This window comes from Vanessa tameamea, chromosome 9, assembly GCF_037043105.1.
Source record: "Vanessa tameamea isolate UH-Manoa-2023 chromosome 9, ilVanTame1 primary haplotype, whole genome shotgun sequence".
Classification (NCBI taxonomy): Eukaryota; Metazoa; Arthropoda; class Insecta; order Lepidoptera; family Nymphalidae; genus Vanessa; species Vanessa tameamea.
The window spans coordinates 3,443,969-3,464,524 of record NC_087317.1 but is presented as its reverse complement, the minus strand read 5'-3'; the positions used below and the strand labels follow the sequence as shown (position 1 = coordinate 3,464,524).

At 31.4% G+C, this 20,556-nt stretch overlaps 3 protein-coding genes across 3 annotated transcripts in view; 2 read left to right on the top strand and 1 right to left on the bottom strand.

The window, feature by feature from the left end:
* The first annotated feature begins 84 nt into the window (after positions 1 to 84).
* Positions 85 to 10,022, top strand: LOC113394183 (synaptogyrin). Its single transcript, XM_026631395.2, has 5 exons — positions 85 to 337; positions 1,682 to 1,919; positions 8,159 to 8,295; positions 9,068 to 9,239; positions 9,697 to 10,022. The coding sequence occupies exons 1-5, from the start codon at positions 236 to 238 to the stop codon at positions 9,726 to 9,728; spliced, it is 681 nt and encodes a 226-aa protein (XP_026487180.1). The 5' UTR covers positions 85 to 235; the 3' UTR covers positions 9,729 to 10,022.
* Positions 10,023 to 17,547: 7,525 nt separating this feature from the next.
* Positions 17,548 to 19,252, bottom strand: LOC113394182 (histone acetyltransferase KAT8). The gene has a single exon (XM_026631394.2). The coding sequence runs from the start codon at positions 19,159 to 19,161 to the stop codon at positions 17,833 to 17,835; it is 1,329 nt and encodes a 442-aa protein (XP_026487179.1). The 5' UTR covers positions 19,162 to 19,252; the 3' UTR covers positions 17,548 to 17,832.
* Positions 19,253 to 19,809: 557 nt separating this feature from the next.
* The window catches only part of LOC113394184 (ras-related protein Rac1), a 43,277-nt gene continuing 42,530 nt past the window's right edge, over positions 19,810 to 20,556 (top strand). The window contains exon 1 of the mRNA XM_026631396.2: positions 19,810 to 20,145. Coding sequence (XP_026487181.1) covers positions 20,111 to 20,145 — 35 coding nt within the window. The 5' untranslated portion in view covers positions 19,810 to 20,110. The remainder of the gene's footprint in view (positions 20,146 to 20,556) is intronic.

The window sequence follows — 20,556 nt, the reverse complement described above, 5'->3', positions numbered from 1 at the left end:
ACATTTTATTTAAAATAATAATTTCATACTATATTTACTCTGTAATGTTGGCTCTTTGATAAGTAGAAAAAATATTTTATCTGTGGTATATGTCACTGTTTGCAAATTTGAGCTGGGTAAGCTGCGCGATCGATAACTTATATTGGAAGATATTCGGAGTTTGTGAGGTCAGAGACATTGATGGGCTGTAAGGTTCAGCACTAAAATACTTACAGTATCTTTGAAAAGTGATAAAATGGATACGGCTGGAGCTTATGGTGGTGGAAAGGCTGGAGGAGCGTTTGATCCTCAAGCTTTTATCCAGCGGCCTCCTGTGATAGTCCGAGCAGTTTGTTGGGTAAGTAATATATGTAACATTTGATATTATGTCATGTAACAAGACATAGGAATAGTTCTTTAAAGATATATCTTAATTAAATTTGAGCTATCTTAAACGGACTCATCTTTATTTATTTCGAAAAAAAACCTACTAATTTAAATTAAAAATATTCTTTTTGCGTGTTGATGTACATAAAAATGAACAGATATGTTAACATTACCCTTTGACAACAATCATGTGATTGACCTTGTAAACGTACATATAACGTTTTTCCTAACAATTTAGATATACCAACCACATATATTACAGAATCAATACAATTCCATCAATAGGTCAACAGGGGATCACTTCTTAACATATAGTTATTATAGCAGATTCACTTGTACCACTCCCTTGTTATATATATATATATAGATTAACTATCATAAATTTTTCATAGATAAAAGAGAGCAGTTTTGATAAAAACTTTAATGGGATATATTGCAGTTAAAAAAAATTACACCAATTAAAAAAAAAGCATAAATTTATGTGTACAACTTAATTTATAATATTACCAAATTATGTAACAAAACTTAAAAACCTTATAATATATATAGAATTCAGCTTATTAATTTTGATATTAAAGATTTTATTTTAACATTTTCAAAATTCCATTTCAGTTGAAATACTCACATTGTAGTACAAAAAATTATTTAATCTCTTTGTATTATATTTTTGGATACTTTAATTCATTATATCATACTAGTATATACACTTACATAGCTTTGTGTAATTCTTATCTGCACTGCCCATGTATTTGATTGAAATATTTCCAAAAGAACATGAAAATAAATGATGATGTCGATGATATAATTACTGACAATGTCTATTAATAAACATTACAAGCACTACTGAATGTTCAAATGCATAATTTGTGCTTATTAAGTAAAAAAACAACCACGTGTTAAATAAAACTTTAATAATGAACTATATAGCAGCAGCATGTTTAAAGAAAGACGTAGATCAGAAATTGCACATTTAAATTGCTTATCTCTTAGGAGTGTTCATAGATATATTTCGGAATAGGACTCATCAACATCTAATTTTAGTAATAATTAAAGTCTCAATTTTAATTTAGAATACTCTTGTTAGAATCCAGAAACAAAACAAAACAAGGTACAATTTATCTCATTGAAACAATATTCAAGAGTGAAATTTATGATTCAGTATGACATGAAAACAAAAATGAATTAAAAATTATTTGTCGACAACCTTTCTCGTTCTTGATAATTTTCTTAAAAAGATTATTCAAAGTTCTTGTCTTATTCAAATTATGAGAGAAACTTTGTATACAATGTACATATATTTGAATTTCTTTCGCAGCTCTTCAGCGTCATTGTAATGGGTTGCATATCGGCAAAGGGCTGGTATGTGAGCAAGGCTGACGGCTACGAGTACTGCGTGTACAATGACGATACGAACGCCTGTAACTACGGCGTCGGTATATCGGTTATAGCTTTCGTAGCGTCAATCGCCTTCATCGCCGGGGAGTATCTCTTCGAGCAGATGTCGTCTGTGAAGACTAGGAAGCATTACGTTTTAGCCGATATGGGATTCTCAGGTGAGTTTATGATATCTTTAGACACGATAAGATTAATATTTCAAGGTCAGGAATTCTTTTCTATTATGTTGATCTCCTCTTGACCTATTTCGATCACCGTGGTACTCAAGAGAGACTAGCCAACTGCGCAGGACATATTGTAGAGCTTGTGCACTCTTTATATAGCTTACTTTCATAATGCGAGAGGACTGCCAATCTGACACGACCGCGATGATTTCAGGCGTCAGAGCAACTGCTTTACGTCCTCTTGGAGGTACGGGAATGTAAACACTGCTGAATTCCAAATTCTAGGTTCCTCTTGAGCGAGATTACAATTTCTCAACCTGGTACTCAAACTGGGACTTTGAAATTTATGGCTTTAATACCTAGCCGTCACCACCGAGATCAAAATTTGTTTGTATTCCTAATGTATTAGTGGATTTAGTGAATTCTTGAGGTAGTTAAATGAACGCGCTTTTAGTTTGTTGTATGCTATGATTTATATAACATCTCAGGCGACATCGTTAATTTCCAGAAAATACTTGCTAGTAATCCAAGATAGTTTTTTTTAATATAATTGTGACTATTTTTTTTTCGTACCTAGGTAAATAGATTTTAATAAAATAAAATTGTATTTACTGTCCATAGAAATGAATAAGGATACATAGTTGTAGTTTTTATTCATTTATTCATTTCATTTCGTTTTCACGCGCTTAGTTGTAACATTATACGGAATAATATTACGTAAATACGTTTATTTCTAGTAGATGCTAATTCCTAAACAATAATGGGTATTTGAAGACGTATTGTGTAGTGGAATGTTTGTTTTTAGTATGTGATGAAATAAAATAAGCGTAGTTACCTTATGCAAACAAAATAATGGCAGTGGTGACCACTTATAATTATGTGGCTCTTCTGGACGTTCGGCTAGGTAAGCAAAAAAAAAAAATTTGTCAAATCCGAGCTTTAAAATGACGCCGATACTTGCGCTTTAGGTATGTACAAGATAACGAAGCAGTTAATTTCCAATTCCCTAAAACAGAATGGGCGCCATTTTAACGTTTTGTAATATTTTGAAACTGTAAAACCAATTAAATGAGAAAACATTGTAGTTTTCATTTTTGCTTTACATTTAAACTCCGAACTAATTCTTTTAATCTTTAGCGATGTAGGCCTATTTCCGGCCCGTCTCGGTCATTATAATCAATAGTTCGGAAATATTCACGAAATTCATGAAAGCAGACTTTATAGTAGATATTTTTTTGTATATTTTTAACGGACTGCAATAAAAGAATTTCTTGATACTACGTGCATTCATTTATTCACTTTTATCGTAAAAACAACAATACATATTTTTCGCAGATATTTAAACTTTAAATTGAAATATAGGTTTCAGTTGTTTTTATCGTAAGAATAGATCGCCTTATGGTAGATGTTTACTTTCGCCCATACATTGGAAGTGTAACAACCATTGAAAACCTTTGTTTACTAATTTCTCGAATAAGGAATTTGATTTTATTCTGACGTTTGAAAAAAGAATAAAGTACAAAATAGTAAATCAAATAAAGTACATAACATTTTCTACAAACAACGTTTGCTCGATTTAAGTTTCAATGGAAGCGCGACGTAAAGACATGGTTTATACACTAGACAATGAGACTCCAAAGAGAAGTCGAATTCAAAAGAAAATTTAATTAGATCCCGACTTTGTAATTCGAAACCCAGTGTAATTTTAAACTAAAACTTGAACTACACTGACTGTACACATAAAAAAATGTTTATTAATTCATTTCCGACTACGTAGACATACTAAGCTACGTGTCAACAAAATATATAACATACTAATTGTCTCATGAACCAGCCCATGAGGCCTATAGCCCAAAGTGGCATATAGCCCACAGTCATACACACGTAACACATAGGGTTACGTGTGTATGACTGTCTACACGCATAACATACAGACCTATGTCCTCCCTTGGAGTTCATCCAAAATTCCGTCAAATTCACTGACAGACAGACAGTTACTTTCGCATTTATAATTTTAGTATAGATTCGAATGAAGTTAATTAAGAATTTTGCTTTACCAAAAATAACATTCCGCGCTTCAGACCTTAAAGCTATTAATCTATGCAGGTTTTTATGAACCTTTTATAAATCTCAAAGAAATTACAAACGACACTGGGTTTTGCCATTACGAGGTCCCTATAAGGCCTCGGGGCCTTATGCCGAACGTGTGCGTAAGGTAATGGAAGAAATAAACGCTCCGAATCTCATTAGCGTCCAATTAATGAAGTCCTCTTTCTCGTACTCAAAAGATCTCCCAACGTTAATCTTTGAAAGATTTAATCTAAAATATAAATTGGCTCGTTGCAATTTTATTATACGTGTATGTATTCCATTCTCTCGAGTTCAAGGAATTGATAAACGCTGGTATAAAATGCTACGATGTAATAAAACCATTAAGTATCAGGTCATATTATTTGACATTAGCTTGGATCGTTCGTTCTACAGCGATTGATTTTATGGGGGTCACGGATCTTTAACGTCCGTACGTACTCCGCTTTCCGTGGCTTTAATTGCCTATTTTGTTATATTGTTACAAAAATATTACACCGTTGTTTAATCTTAACGGTATAAATACGTTTAATTACGTTTTTACGACTATTCTGCTGATACGATTAAGATGACGAATGATGATTATCTACTAGTAATATTTAATAGATATTAATTTCAAACAGAGAAATAATAGGATATATTTATCAAGATCTTCTAAGATTTTTCATTATATATGACGGTAATATTTAACACATTTTGTTACAATTTGGACTAAAATGATCGAAATTGCTCACCGGCTTCCTAAATTTTCACACGGTACTGAAGTACTGATCTAAAAATATCTTGGTATTCTCGAAATAAGATTTTTTACCTTAATATTCTCCTAATAAAGTCGGGTTGTTAGTATAACTAACTTAACCTAGTTTAGACCGAAACTTACCTAAACTATGAGTCGACGCATTTTCTAATGATTTTATTAAAACGACATCTCGATCATTGGAAACTATTCATATTTCTGACTAGACCTTTTATTAAATCAAAAAATATTATAAACATTAAGTGTTAAGTGATAAATTAATGACGCTTGACAAATGAATACAAGCTTTATACTTAACTGGAGGGGAAGGTTAGGTTGGTTAATTCTCTGCAAATAAGCATAACTCATTATTTTAAAAATGAAACAAAATAATTTTAATTCCTATCGTTTATTTAAATTACGCGATCGTTGAAAGCGGCCTTTGTGTCGATAATTACGAACGCTTCCATTACGAGGCTGAAAAAAAAACATAAAAAAACCGATAAAGCTTTTCAAATAATTTGTTCGACGTTTTTATCACGGTGCTCACCACATAAATGTGTATTTCGTAATTTTTCTAAACCTTCTATATAGCTATTAATAATACATTAAATTTATGACGAAATAAAATTCCGGTGCTTTGTTTCTTTCAAACAATAAAAATTAATATATTTTGATATTTACTATGATCCAACTAAGAAAAGTTCCTTGCAAGATGCCGTACCCCAAAAAGCACGTGAAGGCATGACCCGCGCCTTTTATATATATGGTGGAAAAATGCGAGAAAAAATTAATAAATAAGTTAAAATAAATTAAGATTCCTCGTAGAAAATAATAAAATGAAATCGCTAATCACACATGAATACAGACAAAATGATAATAATATAATGTATTGTATTGTTATTGTGTAGATGAGATAATAAATGAGTCAATACTTCGATGGGTACAATAGTATTGTTCTAATATATTACGGTTACCAAAATCAACCAAAATGAACTGACCTTTCAATATTATCAAAATTAAAATATACTTTATTCAAGTGCACTTTTGAATCGTCATTTAACAAACTATTTAAAGTAAAGCTACCACCGGTTCGGAATGTAGATTCTACCGAGAAGAACCGGCAAGAAACTCAGTCGTTACTCTTTTTCAATATCTAAAAATACAGTCATGTTAGTTAAATACAATTATATATGTATGTTATGTCTCCTGCCCGGAAGTCTACAAGCATTAATTCCACGCTTTTTTATCATCAATATAATCTTGTATCGAATAATATGCCTTCTTTACCAATGTATTTTTTACAATTGACTTGAATGCTATGTTATCCATTGCCTATTTTAACACAAAGTACCTTTATTAACATCTACCGTTTTTTTTCTGATTATATACTCAACAACAGCGCTGATAAGTCCTTTGAAATCATTGAAAACTAATACCGTGTCATGGCCGTGACCCACTTAAAACGTTTTATCCACTAGAAAATCTGGGTTGCCTACAGCGTTTATTTTACGATTAAATACAAAGCTTTATTATACACATAGAGACGAGTAACAAGTGTATGCGATCATGTATGAGTCTGTACATTATGTTATTAATATTTTAGGCTGATTTTTTAAGACTTCTTACAAAAAAGGTTTTTAGTGGTAGTTCTTTGTATTTTAAAGAGGTAGACACTCTGACAAAGAATCCACCAGGCGTTGATAATCCTTTATATAGTCAATGAACTACTAACCTTGGGATCTTGTGCCTGTAGTTACACTGGATCACTCGTGCTTCAAACCGGAACCGGACTATTCGACCGCCAAATAGCGGATGGTACTTATCCAGAGTGACTTTTACAAAGCCCTACGAACCGACTAAAATTGTATTTACGCTACAAAATTAAAATTGTACACCAATAATATGATGATGTCCGCCTGACCCATTTCGACGGCGGCGGCTACTGGTAATCGACACTAGTGCAAACACAACGCACTCAGGTCCCTCATTCTATCCCAAGTGTATCTGCAACCACAGATGTACTCTAGATTATTATCTCATACGATTTTTTCTCTGCATAAGATGGTTATTCCTCATATTTATAAAATGGTTCCTGAAGATTCGGTAAGATGTAAACATACAGAAACAAATGATTGAATGTCGATTCTCAATATATTTTTGACTTGAAAAGAATTTTCTGATACAGATTAGACGTATGTACACGTTGAACGACCATAAACTTATATAACCCGATTACACAGGATTAGCAACTCCTTCGTGAGACAATGTTTATGTTTTTCTGTTTTCAAACAGGATCCCAGAAAAGGTTTTTAAGGTATATTTTATTGTAATAAAATTTTATATACGGTTTCATTTAAAATTCATTTTTGTTATGGTTTTAATTCATTATTTTTATTTTTTTAATTATTCTCTAACGTTCTTAGTTTATTTCATTGTGTCTGTTATTTAATACATAATGTATATCGAAAGCAACTTCGTTCCAATCGGGTGTTCCAAAAACCAGTGTTTAGAAGCATCCACACATCGATTGATGAGTTCGTTTGTAGTTTACATCAAAATATGTAGGAACTAGCTACCCGTCTCGGCTTAACATCGGTACAATAAGGGTCTGAAAATGCTATACATTTTTAAATAGAAGAACAAACATAAAAAGAAAAATCCTTGTTTTTTTCCGGCTAGAATTGTTGAAATCTTCAGCTTTTCTCTATTAGAGTATGCTTGTATTATATTTATATAAAACTTCCTCTTGAATCACTCTGTTTATTGATGAAAACCGCAATAAAATCCGTTTCGTAGTTTAAAAGTTCTAAGCGTACAGATAACGGGGAGCGACTTTATTTTATTCTATATATAAAATACTCGGTGGTCGGTCTTAGTGCAACTCATTTTTGCTAGATACTTGTTAAACATTCTACCACAAAAATACTTAATGCTGTGTTCGGGATTAAGGGATTAAATGCCAGTGTAACTACAGCCACATGGGTCGTAACATCTTAGATTCCAAGGTTGGTAGGACGTAGGCGATGTACATAAGTGATGGCGTCAATGCCTATGTCTGTGTATATGTCTTCTTATCATCAGGTAGCCCATTTGCCTACATATGTTATAATAAGAAAAACTCGAACTATAATAAAATGGACAAATTTAATTACGAGAAATATATTTTTTATCGGTAGAATACTATCTCATATTTTTTTATAGTTTGAGATACTACATAAGTAGTAACTTTTACTAAAATATATTGCTTAAAATTATATTTCCTAGGGTATTAAAATTCGAAAGATATTACGTTACGTTAATGTTTGGTCGATACTGAGGAGATCAATTCGACCACAAATAAAAAAATTCAACTGAATCGGGAAAATATTTACATGAATTATATATATTCCCTTGTTATTAATTACAGCATTCTGGGCGTTCCTGTACTTCGTCGGCTTCTGCTATCTGTCTAACGCTTGGGGCAAGACCGAGACCCCACCGGTGGGCACCGCTAACAACATGCAAGGCGCCATCGCCTTTTGTTTCTTCTCTATATTTGCTTGGGTAAGTGGATGTGAATTTAAAATGTTTCTATTAACAAGATCCTTTTACTTACAGCTGGGCATACATAATTAAATAAGGTCGTAAAAGTAAACGCAATTTAATATACATCATCTCTTTTGCGATTGATTGGATATACACCAGCTTTATTTAAACCTGCTCCATCCACTCGGCATGTGAAATGTATAAGTAAATTTGGTAAAGGCTATGTGGAGCCTAAAACAATCCAACTTACTTGGTGTATATTAAAGTAGGGGTAAAGACACATAAACAACTTTGCCATTCAATTGGCGTCATGTTATTGGTCGAGATCTTTGTCGAGAATTATATCCATGATGTTCATAATAGATTCGTGAATAATGACGTAAATTACTTGGAATTAAAATTAAATTCAATCAAGAGCTGTTTGTAGTGCATAATATATAGCAGACCTATTAGCAAATTGAATATGTAATTCTAAGTTGTTTTATCTTTACTGCGTCTTCATTGGAATATTGCCATAAATGTTGTGTCTTTTTCTATAGACTATTATGATAAGTTTTATAAATTAGTATTACAAAAAACATAACAGGTTCTTTTTAGTTACTAGATAGCGTTTGCGTAACTCTATAATTGCACAAAACCAACTTATAGTCAAAAGCATTCACAAAGAGGATGGCTATTGACGAATCCTGCCAAGTCTGCCTGATCCTTTTTGTTTCAATTGCTATAAAATAGGATAGGAGCCTGAGAGAATGATGAATAAATAATATGTTTCAATTCTCGTACTTTGCAGGTTGCGTGCGCGTTCTTCGCATTCCAGCGGTTCCGCATGGGCGCGGACGCGGCTTTCGCGCCGGCCTACGAGGTGGAGGGCGCGGGCAGCCCCGGCGCCTTCCCCGCCTACCCCGGCGCGCCCGACCCGCAGCCCGCCTACAGCGACCCGCCCTTCTCGCAGCCCCACACCGGTACAGTACCACTATACATGCACACATAGTTCCGTCTTCATGCCCCGACCTGAGCTTCGTCTATTTATTTAAGATTGCATTGTGTCTATGTTGCTAGGCGTTGTAGTTTAACATATATTTTTATTGCGAAAGCGATATTGTGCTATTTCTACTCTTTTCACACTTTAGGGAACTACAAGAATTTCTATAGGGTTCGTTCGTTCCGGGTTCGATTCACGGCCGAGTCGATGTAGAAAAAGTTCATTAGTTTTCTATGTTGTTTCGGGTCTGGGTGTTTGTGGTACCGTCGTTACTTCTGATTTTCCATAACACAAGTGCTTTAGCTACTTACATTGGGATCAGAGTAATGTATGTGATGTTGTCCAATATTTATTTATTTATAGGAAAAAAAAAATTAAACATCTAAAGTTGTTAAGTTTAATGTTTAGAATAACAGCATTATCTCTCTTTATTCCAGGCAATGTGGACTACACCGCTCCCACTTATTAAGCTGGCTCTCTGGTGAGACGCATTCGGCTTCTATGATTATGTTATCGAAGCAAGTAAGTTATAATTAATACATTTTTATGTCAACGTAACATACTTGTGGAATACTCATTTGTCAATGATAACCACCACAAATAAAGTTATACCATAGATCTACCAACTAGGAACTTCAATTATTATAAAATAGTATTCGAAAGAATAACGAAATAAATTTTTTTTAATATCTAGTCAATATTATCTTTAATAAGACGATGGTTGGGGAGCTGGCGAGCATTTCGGTATGTGATTACCTCATTTTTCGTATCGATTGCGATTCAGATCAATGCAAATCGCTTTCGTCCTACGTATGAAGATAAACAAACCTTAGATTTACGTAGTACATGAAATTTGCTAGTACTCGTTTATTTGGGTTTTGTCCTCTAGTGATTGGAATAATAAAATAATACAATACTAATTCGAATCGCTTTCAATTAACAATACAACTCTATCGTGACATCTAAATATCACTAATAATATTGACGACCTCCGTGGTCGAGTAGTGTGTACACCGGTTTTCGTGGGTACGCTGAGGTCCCGGGTTCGATTCCCGGCCGAGTCGATGTAGAAAAAGTTCATTAATTTTCTATGTTGTCTTGGGTCTGGGTATTTGTGGTACCGTCGTTACTTATGATTCTCAATAACACAAGTGCTTTAGCTGTATGTATGTGATGTTGTCCAATATTTATTATTATTATAATAATGTCTGCAACATCACCATGATAGAATCATAGAGGAATTTTCCTCACCAGCTCCCTTATAATAAGATATGTTATATAATCTCAAATAATTAAAAGTTTTTGCCAAAAATTCACTATATTACTTTTATCTCTGAACTCTTTAACTATATATTTGATGTACATGTTCGAATGATTAGAAAAATAAACATGTGTTAATTATAGCTTTAAATATTGTTGTCCGTTTCGTTACTTATGATTTTATCTTAAACGTTAAGACTTATTACTTTGTCTCGTGATATGATCATGTTAAGTTAAATATGTTATTTTTAATTAATTTTAAATCATGTTTCAACTTAAAATATACTTTGGAGATTTTTTTTTTTAACATTTTTTTTAGGTGATGATACAGATTATATTAACAAATGTAAACATTTGTATCTGTCAAAGATGTGTTTGTTTTTATATTAATCTTTATTTTAATTATTTATTTTGATTGTTACAATATATATAGATATATATATATCGCTTCACAGTACCTGCTTTTAGGTATATGTATATTTGTTGTTGACAATATACCCCCATTACTGTATAATAATAACCTCTATATTATGTAAATAATATAAAAGCAAATATATATGAATACATATTATATTCTTTATGTGATTTGTCGTTATTGTGATATTTTCCATTATTTATGTTGTTTTTTTTTTAATTCATTGACATACATATAGTGCCATGTGCGTAGATGTTATAACATTGATTAGAAATAATATCAAATTGTATTTAAGAATGCAATATTTAAATATGATAGCAATATATCACGGTATGATCACTCGAACAGTCACAGAAGATAAAAAGTCACTATTTATTCGAAAGGCTGCGCAATTATGACAGGACTAAGAATAATGCCATCTCTTTCTAACGCGTGGGTAGCACCGGCTCTGTGATAGAGTACGCAATCTAAAATGAGGATGAGATCTTATGAAATACACAAAACAGCATGGCTCTGATTTTTTCTAGCTAAAGTAATGAAGAGACATGCATGATTGTAGGGGTCAAGGTCAATGGGGTGGGGATAAAATGTTGAATGGCTAGGAGATGCCTGTCAAATTGGCTGAGATGTTGGTTATAACAGAAGAAGCACCATATTTAACTTTTTTTAATAATATTATAGCAAAGGCCCCAAACTGTTACAGATATTACAACTTAATATATAAAAATTAAAAAACTTTATATATCTATTTTAAAGAAAAAAATAATAATATGGAAATTATTCTTAAATTTATATATTTCAATATATTTGATTCTGTGAGTAGTAGTGATCGTACTGTATATTTAACTCAGTTGTATTTTAGCAAGAAGTCGACAAAGATTTTGAGTATTTAAAGAAGATATACTATTCTTCGTAAATTTATTTTTTTTACTTAAAATAATATTTATTAAAAGTCGACTTCATTATAACTGAGTGTTTACAAAAAAGTATTATGTTGCTTGCTATTTTTAAGCATAGAATGTAGGTAATCTTTAACTTGCATATCGATGTAATTTTTCCTTAATATATAAGACGAAAAAGGTATCGTTCGAAAATCAAATATTTAAATTAGATAAGGTCAATGTGCAATTGTTTTTTTTATTTTTTTTTTATTTTATGTCGACTGTTAAAATAGCTTCGCTGTTATCGTGTATTATAAACTGTTATTCGTGTTAATGATCTGTGTCGTTTGACTATTCCTGAAATAAAGATACTTTATTAATAAATTGCTACTGTGTGGCCAATGTTTATCAAACAAACAGACCATTTATTTTTTAAAATAAGGCTGTATTTTGGCAGTCCTTTGTCCGTTCGAAATAATGCAAATAAAACCACATTAAATTAAAAGTGTATATCAAGAATAGTCAAATGTTTTCTTTGTATTTGCGATATAAACAATTAAGACATTTCAGTATTATTATACGTTAATATAATAAAATAAATAGTCATTGTAATGCTGATTTCAGACATAGTATTTTTTATATTATAAAAGATATAATATTAACTATCTATATTCCGATAGCGTAATTTGTTTCTTAGAAAAAAATAACAATTAAAATTATAACCGTACTTTTTGTTGCTAACGGTATTTCGAACTAATCTAATATTTTAAATAACCCAAGGTCTAAAATTTAGTACAAATCGAATAATTATATGTAGTATTTTTTATCTGTACCTCATTCCATGAAGATAGCTGAAGGACGTTTTATTTTATTGTTAATTTGATGTGTTTACTGAAAGTATTATGTGTTATTTATTTAATAATTACTTAATTTTATCGAACCTCCTATTTTGACGACTTCCTTAAATATATTATTAAACATTTTCGGAATAAGGTATTATAAAGCGTAGTGTTATCAATATTGTAAATGAATATTTAAAGTGCTTATATTTTTTTGGGATTTTTACGATAGGGACAAACTGTGTATCGCGTAAGATGATCAAATCTAACCAACCCACAATGTTTTCTCTTATACAAATGATATAAGAAAGTCCCTGAATTCCTCCCTTCCTACTCTAACTTATATGATTATACAATATTAAATAAGCAAGACGCATAGATATAACAATACATTTTATTGTTGTTTTGTCATATTGTCATTTAACTTTCAATTTATCCCCGTTTTATTCTCGCTATACAAACGTATTATGCATTTCACTCACGTGAAGAGGGGGGGGGGGGTATGTGGGACACACCGGTGCCAAGGACGCCTAGAGCACCGAAAAACCCACTAAAAAACCAGGGGTACCCTCGCCGTTTCTTAGGCGGGCGCCACGGGGTCGCTTTGTATCCCTATATATTTCAGTGACATAGATATTAGTCCTAGACATTTTACTTTAAATAAATAAATTCAACAGTATTGATAACAACCATGATTATACAATATTATTCCATAGCTTGCACTGTTATTTGTATAAAGTATTAGCAATAACATTGAATTTATAATGCTGTTTCATCCAAATAATATATTATAATGTTATATAATCAGTGTACATTTTATAATTTAAATAAATGTATAATTATAAATGAAACTTTGTATAATATTATGAGCATATTAGTCGCGTGGATCATATAGCTTATGAAATTCTTTAGAATCACCCTAATTTAAATATTATAGAAAAATTTATAGTAAACAATATCATATTATTAAGTATATAGTACGGTTTTAATTTTATGATGAAAACTTCAACATGGGGTGACAAATGAAAGATATTTTCAAGCCTAAATTTATTTAATATAATAATGTCTTTATTATCAGTAGAATTGTATGGATGGAATAGCTTCTATTTTTTTATAATTATAATTATGCCTGTTTGAATATAAATTTTGGTAGTACTGTATCGATTGTAACTCGCTGAGTCGTGTAAATGTTCTTTCTTGACACTTAAACGTAGATGTGTACTATCTAGATGTAGATATAACACCTGTATTAGATATCTGTTCTGATAATAACGAATATTTACTAATCATTACACAAAAAGAAAATTGTAATAAGTGTTAAATATTATGCTAAAGTTCAGTGTTTGGTGATCAAATGTTATTGTGCATAGTAGTATATATAAAACAATTTCATCTTGTTAACATTGTACGGCTGATATAAATTGTGTTCTTTACGACTAATACTGAAGCCATATATCATTTGTTTTTTTTTTTTAACTTGGTCGTGAAGTTGTGAGCCTAGTAATCTTCCACATATAGGCTACTTACAGTAGATAACGGAATAATAGAAGAATAGGTTTTTTATTTATTCAAGTAAAGAGAACTGTTTGTTTAATCGTATTTGTTCCATCGCAACTTTTGAAGTCACTAGACGATTGATTAATTGTTTTAAAAAAAGTAAATTTTAAATAATTATTAATTTTTTATATAAGTTTTAAGAACATAATTTAGAACAGCAATACATTTAAGATTTATTTTTTATTTTAACCGCCAAATATTAGGTATGTTAAATTGTCATATGTCAGTTGGAATTGATTACAGACCATATCATTATATTGTATAGTTTATATTAAACGAATTAGTGTAAAAAAATATACACACATTTCCTATAGTTCGGGATTCGTAAATCGAACGTGGAAATTATATTTGATATGATTTTATCTTTCGAACAACCGACTTGATTTGATTATTTAAATCATTAAAATACAATCACTTGTTTACCTTGTGGTAGTAACTGACATAGACAATTTTTTAAAGTTACCAAAGATTTTTAAATGTAACATCGATTGAATATAATTTATACTCTCTCATTTCAGTTGAAGCAATTTTATTGGAATGTTGTTTTGGTTCCGTAAAGGAATTAAAGGTCGTCTGATGCCAGTTGTCATTTTTTGAATTATATTTTTGTTTTACAAAAAAAAATACAAAAAATATCACACGCACAACTAAAAAGTAGAGAGTATTTTATAATTATATTCAATAAGATGATAAATATTTGTTTATAGCATTGTATTATCATGTAAATGAGGAAATAATGAAATAAATTGAATGATAGATATGTGTATAACTTGTTTTATTTAAGAAATGCTCTGAGTTTAGGATAATTACTTTTTTAGTCTTTCGGTTAGACTGGCTCATTGTATGAAATTCGATCAAACTAACTAACGTGCTAGCACGTTATGGTATGGTTTTACAAAGTGAGTGAATTGTATTATAAAATTATACAATTTGTACCTAATTCTAAATTCGCATTATTCGAAATTATTTTTTAAAAATAAAGACTGTCAAACAATTTACCCTACATTATTTAGTTTTATAATATGATATCTTTTAGGTATAAATTTCCTAAAAAATTTGATTTATCGACAGAACGCTTCTTAAAAAAACTCTATTGATATACCTACATCTTTTAAAATAATTTCGATTGTCCTTTCAATTATTTCAATGTCTTGACATAATGATGAATCCATCCATCTGTTCTTGACCAATGACATATAAGCTTATGTTCTAGAATGCTGATGGGGAAGCGTTTGACCACTTAAATACATTCTTATCCAAATAACATGAAAGCTGTGTAGAATTGTGGTACATCATCATCGGTATTTATTTCAAGCTCAATTTTGGATTTAGAATAGTGATTACTGTTCTGATGTAAAATCTTCATTTACACTATCATTTTTATTATGCTCCAATAGGTCAGCTATATGAACAACTAAAGAAAACATATTCATTTTGCTCTGTTGCTTGAAAAATAGAACAATATGTTCTATTATAGTGAGGATAGTACAAAAATAATACTAAATATTCTAATGGGACATACTGACTCGCGCTTATCATACGAAGATGCTTTATCGTGTTGCTCTTTACGCTATCGGGTAGATCTTATCGCCCTCTAGCCCTTATTATGTAAATTCTCTATCCGAGTTAGCCAAAAGCACACAGCTAAATATAACCAGCTTTGTACACATGTTCGTAGACAAGACGTCACTTTAGAATCAACTTTATGCTTGCACCTTTACTTCGGTTTCTTTAGAATAAGAGATATGTGGTGAGAGGATGGACTTTTTTATGTAATAGATAGGCAGACGGACAATTGGGCCACCTGATGGTAATTATTCACCACCACCCATAGATATAGGAACTATAGGAAATATCAACCATTCCTCACATTACACCAATGAGTCACCAACCTTGGGAGCTAAGATGCCCTTGAGCTGTACCTTGTGCCTGGAGTTACACTGGCTCACTAACGCATCAAACCGTAACGCAACAATACTAAGTATTGCTGTTTTCCAGTAGAATCAGTTCAAAATTTATGGAAACTGTTTTTTTTATTTCTGACATTTCTAGAGACCTCTATACCATCAGATGACCCGTTGAGATTAGGTCCTTAGATACAAAGTGGATTTATCTCGAATATCTTCAAAATACGTGGTCGTTTAAGTTCGTTTTCCTGTAACTGTAATATTTAACTCATTCAAGGCCTAAATTGTGGCCGGCCTTGCTAACCTGTCTCAAATTTCCAAAACGTCAACAAATAAAAGGTGCATAAAAAATAAGGGGAATACATAATCTTATCAGTACGAAAATTGGCCGGGGTCTTAATTAAAAATAAAGATTCTTTTTCTGTTCCAGATTTATTTTCGAATGACATTTTTCTCTTAAACCTAATGGATAATCACAAATAAATAGTGAAAACAGGATGATTCACAGAATCTTATATTACAATGGGAAGATCTTTCGTTTCTCAATCTGACAGGGGTCAAATTGTTAATAAGATGATCATTTACAAAATAATCATAAAACTGCTATTTATAATTTTAATAATTATACACATGACTATTTAAAACGATGAAACCAATTCTGCAAATAAACTAAATAGATATAGCATTTTTTTAAATGACTGTGGCCAGAATAATGTATAAAATTTTCTTGAGCTACAAATATAAATTACATTGTATGATCATCTTATTTTTTTAATGCTACTTTTAAAATATCTATTTTATTTGTGAAATCAAATTTATATTTGTTCACAAACAATACAAAAATGTCAGCATGTTAATACTTCAGTATTGTGCTTAAAACAAAGATCATACACATTTTTTATCAAATAAACTTACAAAATAAGTATATACAATTGAAACTTAGGATCTAAATTTATTTTACATAAAACATACAAAATTAAGAACCTTAAATAAGAAACCTAATTTCAAACTTATAAATAATATCACTTTCAACATTAGACAAAGGAACTGAATGACTACAGAACAGATCTCAAAATGTACACAGATTTTCTTAAAGTCGAATATATAACAATGACAAAAATGTTAATTATTTTGAAAATTTCAAATTATATTCCATAGGGAATAAATTAGAAGGGTAGCAAACATTAAAAATACACTAGATCGTTTAATATAAACATATTTTAACCTTGTATTGTTTTAAGCATTTTGTATGAAGATTATTCTTTACTAGCAAGCAATTACTCATAACAAAGGATACAATAATTAATTCTTCAACATTATTTTATGACAGAAGTTGTAAAAAACATTTGTATTATTATATAATGTTATTCCTTTAGCAATTTTTTTTTATAATTATGAGTTATGAGTATATGAATTAAGTATTTAATTATAACTTTACATAAAATTTAATTTATAAGTAATACTATTCAACTGGAAAACCATTTTGTTTGCTGGGGCATCTAATATGGTAAGATTAATTATAATATTAACAACAAATGCCATTGTTTAACCTACTGTTACACTTAATGTATACTCATAAAATACATAGGGTCTGATCACATAAAGACAAAATATTCAAACTAATCCATTCTGTTCCGAACAGGCCTACACTTAGAGAAAATCCTTTGGTGAATGGTGTTGTAAGCACTCTCTAAGCCCTGCCCGTGAGCCTATACTATTTCTTAGCTTTTGCAGAGTGCCCTTGCTTATTAGGAGGTGTCCATCTTAATGCTGAAGGGTCAACTGATAAACGAGGTTTCTTAAAATGTGAACTAGCCAATTGTTCAGCAACTATCTTAGGTGTCACACAGATAACATGCTGCCCTTTCCAATATTTCACCATATTCATTGACTGTAAGGTTGATATAATATCCGTCTGAGATATACCAGTCATCTGACTTAGATCTTTGATGCTCAATGTGCCACGACTCGCACTTAGGACCTCTAAAAGTACATAAGACCAGTATGATCTGTAACTGAGCTTACCCAAGTCTGACAGAGGTTTTTCTGGACTACCAACAACTTGCTCCAACCTTGAAAGTTCATAACTAAATGCAATCAGCAATTTTCCATACCCTTGCCTCTGGTAGGGAGGAAGTGTTAAAATACAAGCAACATTGTTGCCCTCTGGTGAATCTTTTTCCTTAGAAAAATAGCCCACAAGATGTGCTCCATGTTTGTCAACTTCACATAGAATATAGAACAAAAACTGTTCTATATCGAAATAAAGGGTTTTATGGTCAAGAAACAGTTTCGCCAATAAACACAGATTCTGACAGTAGGTTTTGTGTTCCTTGCCGTCGGCCTCAAATATAGCAATCGTGCCTTTTCTATATATTTCGCCTCCTTGCGGTTGCCTCGCAGTACATTCACTTAAGTGATATCTGTATGTTTTTTCCATTCGCATATATTTGAGACAATACTCGCATATCCATAACTTGGATTGTTTACCATACTCGTCGGGGTAAGGACTGAAGTACCAAGTGTCTATTTCGTATTTACCGATCTGTATCCTATCGATGTATTTGACTTTTGTAATCGCTTCGTGTTCCTTTTCCAATGCCGCTGTTGTTGGATCCATTTCGGCGTAGGACTTTTGGACATGATTAATCTCATCATGTTTACGTTTCTGATTGCGTGTTATTTTTCGACCGGACTTGTCGGTGAGTAAATGATCGGAGTTTATGTTGTTATTAGAATTTTCACACACGTCAAATCTATCAGACATAACCCGATGGCGGGATACCCACTCATCGAGTCGCCGATCGTAGCCCACATAATGAACATAATATTCATAACAAGATTCTGAAGCGTTGTACCGCGTCTGTATAATCTCAGCCGGGTGCCATGACTCATCGGAACGCCGCACTAAATAATGCTCTCCGATATCCAAAGGTTGATCCTGTGTAGACTCCGAGTCTTCATTATCGGTACTACGACACTCAGGATTAGGTAACTCATTGTTCACAATTGGTTTTTCTAACTCTTTATCACCTTTAGCCATATTAAACAAAAAATCATTAATTGGATCACGCAATACCGCGCAACACAATCTATCGCAGTAGCCATGCCATTTAATCCATAGATAAAAGAAAATATAACGCGCAAAAACGTGCCTTAGTGAAGAATCGTTAGATACCGGTTTTTTTAGTATTCGTTTTATTTTAAATCTATAAAATATTTAATATAAAATACAAAATACATTGAAAAAACTAAAATATATCATCAAATGAAAAATTCACATAAAAATTTCAATTTTAGTGTTACATGTATATCATTCAAATATTTTTAGGGAACTCAATTCTATTTGAACTAATGACACTTTTTTAAATTTCGACATGTAAAGTTTATTATAGGAAAAATAAAATTACGTAACGTCGTTTACACAGCACATTACATCTTAATTAAACGAAATTAAACATTTAATTAAATATAACATAATTATCGTAATTTTAAATAAGATATGACATTTTTCTTTACTCTTTAATATTTATATTAACTGTAACTTGAAGCTTTGCCGACACAAATTTATATCTCAAATAGGAAAAATAAAAAAAATTTAATACAATATATTAGTACGGTAGTAGATTTTAGAAAGGAATATATATTTTTGAATCTGGCAACACTAATTTCTACCACTACCAAATGAGACGTAAGTTGCTGCCTGCTGAGTGCTGAGCGCTGAACGTAACGTAATCGCTATCGGCAGAACGTCTGTTCAGTGTTCTGATTTGTAAATCGTTTCTCAATCGCTGAAAGTGAGATATGAAATTAATTTCGTTATCTAAAAACTGTGCTGTTCATTTACGCGAGTGTTGATTGTAATGCCGAAGTGTATTGATTGCAATTAGAGGTGGTTTAAGTGTAGTGGTAACCATTCGAGATTGGATCGGAGGCCTTCGCTGTGATAATCGTCCGTTGTTTTAGTGAGAACGGAATACTGAACCACAGAAATGCAAGCGATCAAGTGTGTCGTTGTAGGTGACGGGTGAGTTTGATTTTATTTCATTTGTAATAGATATAGTTCATGTACCTTTGTAATACACTTATTATCGTAAACTATCTGACGTCATTTTATGAAACAGTCATTTGTGCCGCATCCAGTGCTGTAACCGAACGGTCGCGATAACACATGTGTTTATCTAACTCTTGAGCATTATCGTTAAAAAATGGAAATATGAAATATTTTTATGATGTCTCAGTTAAATGACAAAAATCTAGAAAATATTTTAGGTAATCCATAGTTTTTTATTAAACAACTTGTCTTATCAGTACTCGCAATCTTACATAAGCTCTTTTATATTTATTAAAACTGCAAATTGATGTTATCACTTTTGATAAAGTTGTAAAAACTAATAACCATAATGCAAAAATTATAACTTTTTTGATAAGTCACATC